Source organism: Puntigrus tetrazona, unplaced genomic scaffold (assembly GCF_018831695.1).
Source record: "Puntigrus tetrazona isolate hp1 unplaced genomic scaffold, ASM1883169v1 S000000416, whole genome shotgun sequence".
NCBI classification, from domain to species: domain Eukaryota; kingdom Metazoa; phylum Chordata; class Actinopteri; order Cypriniformes; family Cyprinidae; genus Puntigrus; species Puntigrus tetrazona.
In genome coordinates, this window is record NW_025048065.1 from 330,001 (window position 1) to 340,000 (window position 10,000).

Consider the following 10,000-nt stretch of genomic DNA (forward strand, 5'->3'; position numbering starts at 1 on the left):
ACACACACACACAGACACACACACACACACAGACACACACACACACACACACACACACACACACACACACACAGACACACACACACACACACACACACAGACACACACACACACACACACACACACACACACACACAGACACACACACACACAGACACACACACACACACACACACACACACACACAGACACACACAGAGACACACACACACAGAGACACACACACACACACACACACAGACACACACACACAGACACACACACAGACACACACACACACACACACACACACACACACAGACACACACACACAGACACAGAGACACACACACACACACAGACACACACAGACACACAGAGACACACACACACACAGACACACACAGAGACACACACACACAGACACACACACACACACACACAGAACACAGACACACACACACAGACACACACACACAGAGACACACACACACACAGACACACACACACACAGAGACACACACACACACAGAGACACACACACACACACACAGAGACACACACACACACACACACACACACACACACACAGACACACACACACACAGAGACACACACACACACACACAGAGAGACACAGAGACACACACAGACACACACACAGACACACAGAGACACACACACACACAGAGACACACACACACACACAGAGACACACACACACACACACAGAGACACACACACACACACACAGAGACACACACACGTCAGGCATCACTGCACACATCAGCATCAGGTGACCTCTAGTGGTGTGAGATATATATATATATATATATATATATATATATATATATATATATATATATATATATATATATATATATATATATATATATATATAACCTATAAAAATATTTTTATTACAGACTATTCTGCAAAAACTAAACACACCCCTAAAGAGCACACACTCCCACTAAGTGATGACGTCTAGACTAGTGCACACTTTCACTGCATTATTAAAATAGATTCAGAATCATCACTAATTCAGGACACGAGGGGGCAGGAAATAAATGGCATTTCAATATGTTTGTGTTGAGTTTTTGTCCTCCAAAAATGAGCACGACTACAAACATAATACTGACTTTTTACAGCAGTTCTAATTAAGAAACTTACATCTTTACTCTACTTTGACAACAAAAATAATTCCAGACCCAGCAACAATTTTCGTATGAATCAATGATTGGGTCACCTTTAAAGTATGTATTCAGTGATTTATGTTTATGTCAAAACCTTATTTCTTCATAACTGCAGGTAAAGCAGTTTAAAGCCTGGCTCACCCCGGCGTTCAGCAGCGTCGTCACCACGTTCTTCCCCGGCAGACCCTGGATGGTCGTCCCTTTGCCGGTGGTCTTCTGCACCACGATGACGTTGGGTTTGGAGGTCATGGGGATGGTGGTGATCTTGGTGGTGGTTCCTGGGAAACACACATCATCTGATCAATCATCTCCCTGCTGACGTCTGCTTTGATACGACTATCAGAAAATCTGAAGTCTCAATAGTAAGAAAACGGCCTTTAAAGTTGTCCAAACGAAGTTCTTAGCGATGCATATTACAATCAAATAAACTTCTGACTGATTTACAGACTTTATTTTACAGTTACACTAATTATTTGCTTGATCCATATTACTAGAATACTAGCTATTTATCAATAATCATTAAGCATCATTAAGCTTTTGGCATAAAAAATGATTAATTCTGAGCCATACGCTGGTTTGGTGACCCAGGGTTACGAAGAATAATAACATCTACGATTTCAAGCAGCACTTTATATAATAATCTTTGTATTCAATAAATGAGGCGCTTCAGATCGATCAGATGAAACCCAATCGTGAGTCCGCTTGGGGATTCTGGGAGTTAATGATAACGAAGCACGAAGATAAAACCTTGCTTCAGCATTTTAGAACGACAGGACTCTGATTCGGACGCTGTGCTTGAGACCGGTCCATTGGTTGGAGCCGTTTTTAGTCAGTTTTGATGCTCACTAAGGCACTTCTTGAGTGAAGGCGTAGTTTTCAGAAGATCGGAGCTCGTACCCGACACCATGTTGGTGGTGAGGATCTTTCCCCCGAGCGTGGCCAGAGACTTGGGCACGACGGTGATGATGCTGCCGCTCGTGGTCTTGACGTACGTGGCTCCGGCGGGAGACGTGGCCACTCGAGCACCGATGGCGGGACTCACAGACGGCCGAGTGTACGTCGCCTGAGAGCCTGAAACACAGCGGTCAGCAGATCAGAGATGACCCTCAGCTTCACTGAACCTAACCCTCAGAACCCGCTCAGAACCCGCTCAGAACCCACACAGAACCCACACAGAACCCACACAGAACATCTGCACCCTGGTTCTGTTTGGATTTTACAAAACAGGCACAACTTCACATGTTTGAGTGATCATCTTCTCATTAAAAGCATAGTTTTGAATGTTAATGTCTCACTCTCAAAATGAAAAAAATGTGTGTGACAGAGTGTGTGTGTGTGTGTGTGTGTGTATGTTTGAGAGTGTGTGTGTGAGAGTGTGTGTCTGAGTGTGAGAGTGTGTGTCTGTGTCTGATAGCGTGTGTGTGTGTGTGCGTGTGAGAGTGCGTGTGAGAGTGTGTGTACCTGTGGGAGTGGACACCAGTTTAGTGGTCATGATGGCTCCGTTGCTGCTGACCACCATGATGGGGGCGGAGCTACTGCTGGGCAGCGCTGCACTGGACGGTTTGGGTAAGATCTTACTCGGCTGCATCTGCTGTGTGATGATCTTCACTCCTACACACACACACACACAAAATCTTTACTTTTACTAACCAAAACTAAATTTTAGGTACAAGTTTTCTCTCTCTGTTATAATTACTATTATCGTTACTTCTGCTATAAAATAAGAATAATAAAAAGTAAAAAGGATAATAATAAAAGTAATAAACGAGGATAGTAATAACAACAATTATAATTATTACCGTTATTGCTAAATAAAAATATTTATCAATAATAAATGACACTACTATAACATTTCACTCTCAAATAAAGAGTATTTTAGCTAAAGTATGATTGTGAACAAAATGTAATAAAAATTCCAATACTAAAATTTTCAATCAAAAAAAAGAAATTAATAAATAAAATAATTTCTCCATCAAGCTTAAAACCCTTAAAGCTCGTCTTCAGTAGATAAGTTTGTGAAGATGTGTGTCTTAAATGAGCGTTAAAGTGGTTTCTCCGAACTGGGCTCTTATTTAAAGGCAGTGTTTGATGAGGCTGCTGCTCACCGGACTCCTGTTTGATCTGAATGGTGGGTTTGGCTCCGGCGGCGCTCTGAGGAGACGAGGCCTGCAGGCCTTTAGGAGACTGAACCGCCGTCTGCTGCTGAGCTTTAGGGATCTGCAGGATCTGAGACGGAGAGCTGACCAGAGCCTTAGGAGACGGCAGACGAGTGGAGGCCACCTTCACCGCCGCGGACGAGCCGCCTGAACACACACACACACACACACACACACACACACACACACACACACACACACTGAAGTACCTCAAGGCTCAGTATTAGGACCCTTACTTTTCACGCTTTCATGTTAGCCTTGGGGGACGTTAATAGGAAACCTGGTGTTAGCTTTCATCTGATGATACTCAGCTCTACATTTCTTTGTGTCCTGAAGACTAGTGGAATGAATAGTTGATATAAAAAAACTAGGTAATATCTAGTAATTAGTTATTTATTAGATTCTAAAAAAACTGAACTGTTAAATATGACCAAAAACACTAGACACACACACACACACTCAGACACTCAGACACACACACACACACACACACACACACACACACACACACACACACACACACACACACTCCCTCACAGACACAGACACACGCACGCACACACACACACACACTCAGACACACACACACATGCTTGTTGTGTTTCCATGTTTTCTGGGGACTCTTCATAGGTGTAATGTTTTTATTCTGTACAGACTGTATGTGTTATTGTTCTCTTACAGGAAACTACTCACATTATTAGATTAAAAAAAAGTAATAAAAATTAGCAGTGTCCTCATAAACTGCCATCACCTATCATACCCATTTCATTAAAAACATTTTAATGGCACTGACACTTGTTTTGCTTATAAATTGGATATGAATCATAATTACTATCTGTTCCTCTGATTTTTTTTATCTTGTATGGGCTTATCTATTTAAACTGTACGTTATTAGATATTTTATGTAGCATGGTTTGCTTGAATTGATGTCAAACTGCCGCTAATGTAACAACAAAAGTAAAATATGTGAAGTTCTTCTTTTAACTAGACTATTTCAGAGTGAAAAAACTCAAAAGAACGGTCAGAACCCTGACACACACACACACACACACACACACACACACACTCACCCTGCGCGATGGTGGACATCACCACCGAAGGAGTGGAGGACACCATGGTCGTCACGCGGCGACAGGACTGGGCCCCGGGGCCGCGGCGGAGCCGGCTGAGATCACCATGGTCTGTTTGTGGCTGGAGGCGGTGAGCGCGGCGCTCGACACGAGCTTAGACACGGCAGCGTAGTTGTGGGACTTGGACAAGATGTTCGGCACAAAGTTGGAGCTGGGAGACGTGGTCACGATTATCACCTGAAGCACAGAGTCGACTCAGTGAATCATTCAAACATATGATTCAGTGATTCGTCACAGCGTTCGTTTGCTCTGAAGAAACATTCGAGCATCTGCGGCTGGACTTTGATGCCATTAAGCGTCTTTTGCTCACCACTGCAGCATGTGTTCATTAGGTATTACTGGAGGAGTAAGCGTGTTATTGACGGTGGAGCGCTGACCTTCTGGGTGGTGCTGTTGGTGGTCTGGGTGGAGGGTTTGGTGAAGGTGATCTTCACCGGGGACATGTGCGGAGGCAGCGAGTTAGCGATGCTCTGCATCAGGTTGCTCATCTTAGGGCTGCCGCTCACCGGAACCGTGATGGTCTTGGAAATGGGCGTGGCTACTTTAGGCACCTCCTTCAGCAGCACGGGGGAGGAGCTAGAGGAATTGGTTCTCCGCCTCTTGCGAGGTTTCTCGTCCTCATCGGAGCAGCTCACGCCTGAGAACGACGAGCAGATAGTTAGCTGGTAAACAGTCTTTTTACTTTACCTGAAGGTAAAGGTCTGTGGTAGAGATCAAAACAGGTCATCTTCTGAACGTGACTGGCACACTTTAAATAACACTTGTGTCCACTGCATTGTTTGTCCAGTAGAGAGAGACAAGTGTATGATGTGTTTGACAGACAATCAAGACAAGTGTACACAAGTGTGAGCGAGTGTGTGTCTGTCTGTAAGTGTGTGTGTGTGAGAGAGTGTGTGTGTGTGTGTGTGCGCGTCTGTATGAGTGTGTGTGCGTCTGTATGAGGGTGTGTGTGTGTGTGTGAGAGTGTGTGTGAGAGTGTGTGTGTGTGTGAGCGTCTGTATGAGTGTGTGTGTGTGTGCATGGGTCTGTATGAGTGTGTGTGTGTCTGTGTGTGAATGTGTGTGTATGTGTGTGCGTGTCTGTATAAGTGTCTGTGTGAGTGTGTGTGCGTCTGTCTGTGTCTATTTGTGTGTGTGTGTGCGCGCGTGTATGAGTGTGTGTCTGTATGAGTATGTGTGTGTGTGTCTGCGAGTGGTATATGTGTGCATCTGTATGAGTGTATGTGTGTGTGTGTGTGAGAGAGTGTGTGTAAGGGTGTGTGTGTGTGTGAGCGTCTGTATGAGTGTGTGTGTGTGTGTATGGGTCTGTATGAGTGTGTGTGTGTCTGTGTGTGAATGTGTGTGTATGTGTGTGCGTGTCTGTATAAGTGTCTGTGTGAGTGTGTGTGCGTCTGTCTGTGTCTATTTGTGTGTGTGTGTGCGCGCGTGTATGAGTGTGTGTCTGTATGAGTGTATGTGTGTGTGTGTCTGCGAGTGGTATATGTGTGCATCTGTATGAGTGTATGTGTGTGTGTGTGTGTGAGAGACGTACTCTTGACGTAGACCGTACTCCCGCTGGGCAGCACCACCACGTTAGATGCAGGGCTGGCGGGTCGAGGAGATTTAACGGCTGCGGTGCTGCTGCTGCTCGGAGCTGAAGCGCTGGGTGGAGTGGAGGTGGTGCTGGTGTAGGAGTAACACACCACCACTGCAACACACACACACACACAAAGTGAGGAACACCCTACTAATAAAACTCCCAAACCATGCTGTGATGATTTACCAGCAGATGGCGCTCTACTCTAGTTAATCACACACTGATGAAGAAGAGCTGAAGAGTCTGTACTTTCACTCTTTTATGATTAATGTGAAAGTGTTGCTCTTTCTTCTCCTGTGTCATCTTCTTCATGTGATGAGTTTGATCTGTCCGTACAGACCGCAATCTACATTTCCTTCAGACCGAGGCTATTCATCTTTTACTGTAAAAAGGGCCTTGGATTTGTAAAGAAGAACGTGTTAAACAGAAAAAACCTTCTTTGTTGGCGGTCTCGGCGGGCAGCAGCAGCGAGGAGTTCTGGTGTGCCGTGGCGTTGGCCATCGCGTTGGCCATCACGGTGAAGGCCGTCTGAGGAACCAGTCTGGGCATGAGAGGAACCAGCCGACGGCCCTCGATGGACCACTCCGAGGAGCTGTTGGGCCCCGACATGCTGCAGAACACAGCGGCGTTAGGCCTGCTCTACAGCACTGGAGCGCTCAGATCAGACTAATGAAGGACACTCACTGATACGCGATGGTGGTCAGACGCTCATCATTGACCGCTCGGCGCACCTCGGCCCGGTGACGCTCCGTCGAGATGCTGACGCACGCACACACACACACACACACACACACACACACACACACACACACACACACTCAATATCACGGCAGACAAGACTTTTAATGTTTTTAAAGGTTTCACCAAGCCTGTATTCATTTAATCCAAAATACAGAAAAGAAATATTTTTAGTATTGAAAAGAACTGTTTTCAATTTAAAAACATTTCAAAATCTAGTTCTTAAATCTTAATTCCTGAGATCCAAGAAGTCTTTAGCATTGCGTGTTCCTCCAAAAAAATTATTCTAATATTCTGAATCATTGTGATTTGTTATTATTATCAATATAAATATCCAATGATCAGCATTCATCTGAAGAAACATGGCGGTGCTTTAAAAAAAAATCATAGGAATAAATTACATTCAGATAGAAAGCAGTTCTTTTAAATAGTAAAAATCTCTCACACAATATTACTGTATTTTCTGTACTTTGTGTCAAATAAACGCAGATCTTGGTGAGCAGAAGAAAAACTAAAACTCTCCCTGTTCAAAAACTCTTTTCTTCTAGTGTACACTCACATAAAGCACATACACACACATATATACATGCATGCATATATACTGTATATATATATATATATATATATATATATATATATATATATATATATATATATATATATATATATATATATATATATATATATATATATATATATATATATATATATATATATATGTATATATATATATATATATATATATATATATATATATATATATATATATATATATATATATATATATATATATATATATATATATATATATATATATATATATATATATATATATATATATATATATATATATATATATATATATATATATATATATATTTCTGCAAATGTATTAGTGTTCAGCTTTAAACTATGAAAGCTTATTTCTGCCATTGAATAAAAGATAATTGCATGTTTTTTCTGTAGTTTATTTCTTGCAATTCTACATTTATTTCTCAGAACGGCACATTTCTTTTATTTTAAGTTTAACCACTCAAGTGAGTAAAAACAGTGTAGTTGTGATGAAATGAAGGCTGTCACCTCAGCACTCGAGTCAGTTCTCCCAGCAGCTCCTTCTTGTCTTTGGTGAGATCTCCTTGAGCTCGCAGAGCGCTGATCACACCGGCGTACGCCTCCAGCTCTGGACACACACACACACACACACACACACACGTGAGCTCCCCGTCGACGCGTCCACACACACACACACTTCAGCGAGACTCACCCAGTTTGCGCAGGATTCTCTTACACTCATCTCTGCTGAGGTCGAGCAGCGTGGGCCAAACCACCGGCATGCTGCCCGCCAACGGCTTCTCCTGCTGAATCATCAACTACACACACACACACACACACACACACACACACACACACACACAGAGAGCAGGTCACCCTGTATATAATACAGCACATTGTAGGGAAAAACACGCTCGTCCTCAGGTCATCTGAGGTCAGGATGAGTGTGTTTCTTCATCAGATCTGGAGAAATGTGTCTCAGTAATGGAAGTGGATGGGTGCCGTCAGAGTCACAGCACTCCGGTCCATCAGTGAACATCTGGAGAAGACGAAGATGACACTAATCCAGAATTAAGACGTTTTTCACTCAAATATGAGGAGTCTCCAGGAGTGCTGTGAATTATTCTGCCGTTTTTATCAGACTCTCATTCCGACGGCACCCATTCACTGCAGAGACACATTTCTACAAACGTGATGAATAACACAAACTCTACATTTCAGACGGAAAAAAGGGCGAGCAGGTTTTCAGCAGATTTGAATTTGCTCTGAAGTATTCTGTTAAACACACTCACCTCTGACAGACACGACTAACGCTGCAAACTCTCCCTGGATCTCTACGAGCCGATGATCTTCAAGGAATCCTTCGGAGGAAAGCGTCATAAGATGAACACGGAGGAATTTTAATGGAACAGAACAGGAGCAGATATTTAAAACAAATATTAAAAACGGACACGCCTCCTTCAACCACTTATGAATATGAAAACAGACACACAACGGTATATTACGTTTAGCCCCGCCCCCCGCTGCATAAAACATGAGCTCGTTCCAGGTGTTTTGATTGACATCTGCCAGCCTAAAGAGCTAATAACTGATGAGATCAGCTAAAAACCTGCGTGTTTCCTCTGTTTTAATGTGAATGGGTGCTAAATATAATCTGAGACCAAATACGACAGGCCTATTTCAGTTTATCTGACAATAAACCTGATTTATTTTGGCGAGCTTGTTTTACGAAATCAGCGTTTGTTTTGATCGGACTTTCACACATGATGAAGTCGACTGAATATAACCTCGAGTGTTTCATAAGACAGCAGAACAACGGACATGTTCATCAGAAACACGGCTGTTTAATGACCAGCAGCGCGCGCGAAGTGCTGCTTTTCTGTCTGAGTTTTTATTGTCAGTGTGAAGATTAGCTTTAGCCTTTAGCCTCTGTGGAGTTTCACTCATCACACACACAAACACACCCCTGAGCCGCTGCGTTCACCGCAGAACCGAGTGTGTGTGTGAAAACACTGCCGAACACCAGCACACACCTCGCTGTGTCGTTTATAAGGCCAGTTTAAATCTGCACTTACCTTCATTTCTGCACAGTCCTTCAGCTCCGCCATGTTTATCCGACGCCAAAACATTCGGGCGGCGCTCACAGCCGCCCGCGGGAAAAGCCCGAGACAACACGAGAAAACACCAAAACCGAAGGACTCGAGGGGGATCGTACGGCTCGGCGGTCGCTAATACGTTTTAACGCGAATTAATGTAATGCTAGTCAGAAGAAAATAATAATTTCAACGCGTCTGAATCTGATCAGGCACTGCGCGGGGCAGCTCTCGGGGGCCTGCAGTCGTTGTTGACATTCTTTTGTGCCGCAGAGACGCGATATTTATCGTTTTGTGTTTATTACGCACTTCGGCATATTTAGTGCTAAATATGTGTAGTATAGTTCTTTGCACTTTTTATGTGTAGTATAGTACTACTTAATTTTTGTGCTAATAAAACACATTAAACAGGGTTTCTTTTACGAATTAAAGCATTTTAAAATTAAATGTTGCATGGACTGCAAAAAAAGTATATCCCTATATAAACGTTCTTAAATCAAGACAGAAGCAGAATAAACGTCCCATTGAATCTTAGGACGACATTAAACAAGAACACGAATCTGGGAACGAAAACGGTTTCA

General features: G+C 43.1%; 1 protein-coding gene across 1 annotated transcript in view; it reads right to left on the reverse strand.

Annotated features, from left to right (window-relative positions):
* The window catches only part of emsy (EMSY transcriptional repressor, BRCA2 interacting), a 16,956-nt gene extending 7,408 nt beyond the window's left edge, over positions 1 to 9,548 (reverse strand). Inside the window, 14 exon segments of the mRNA XM_043231782.1 lie at positions 1,317 to 1,453; positions 2,073 to 2,246; positions 2,637 to 2,786; positions 3,281 to 3,478; positions 4,402 to 4,458; positions 4,461 to 4,638; positions 4,839 to 5,098; positions 5,992 to 6,147; positions 6,471 to 6,646; positions 6,721 to 6,795; positions 7,855 to 7,954; positions 8,039 to 8,144; positions 8,619 to 8,687; positions 9,402 to 9,548. Of these exon segments, the coding sequence (XP_043087717.1) occupies positions 1,317 to 1,453; positions 2,073 to 2,246; positions 2,637 to 2,786; positions 3,281 to 3,478; positions 4,402 to 4,458; positions 4,461 to 4,638; positions 4,839 to 5,098; positions 5,992 to 6,147; positions 6,471 to 6,646; positions 6,721 to 6,795; positions 7,855 to 7,954; positions 8,039 to 8,141 (1,764 nt within the window). The 5' untranslated portion in view covers positions 8,142 to 8,144; positions 8,619 to 8,687; positions 9,402 to 9,548.
* Between the last annotated feature and the right edge of the window lie 452 nt (positions 9,549 to 10,000).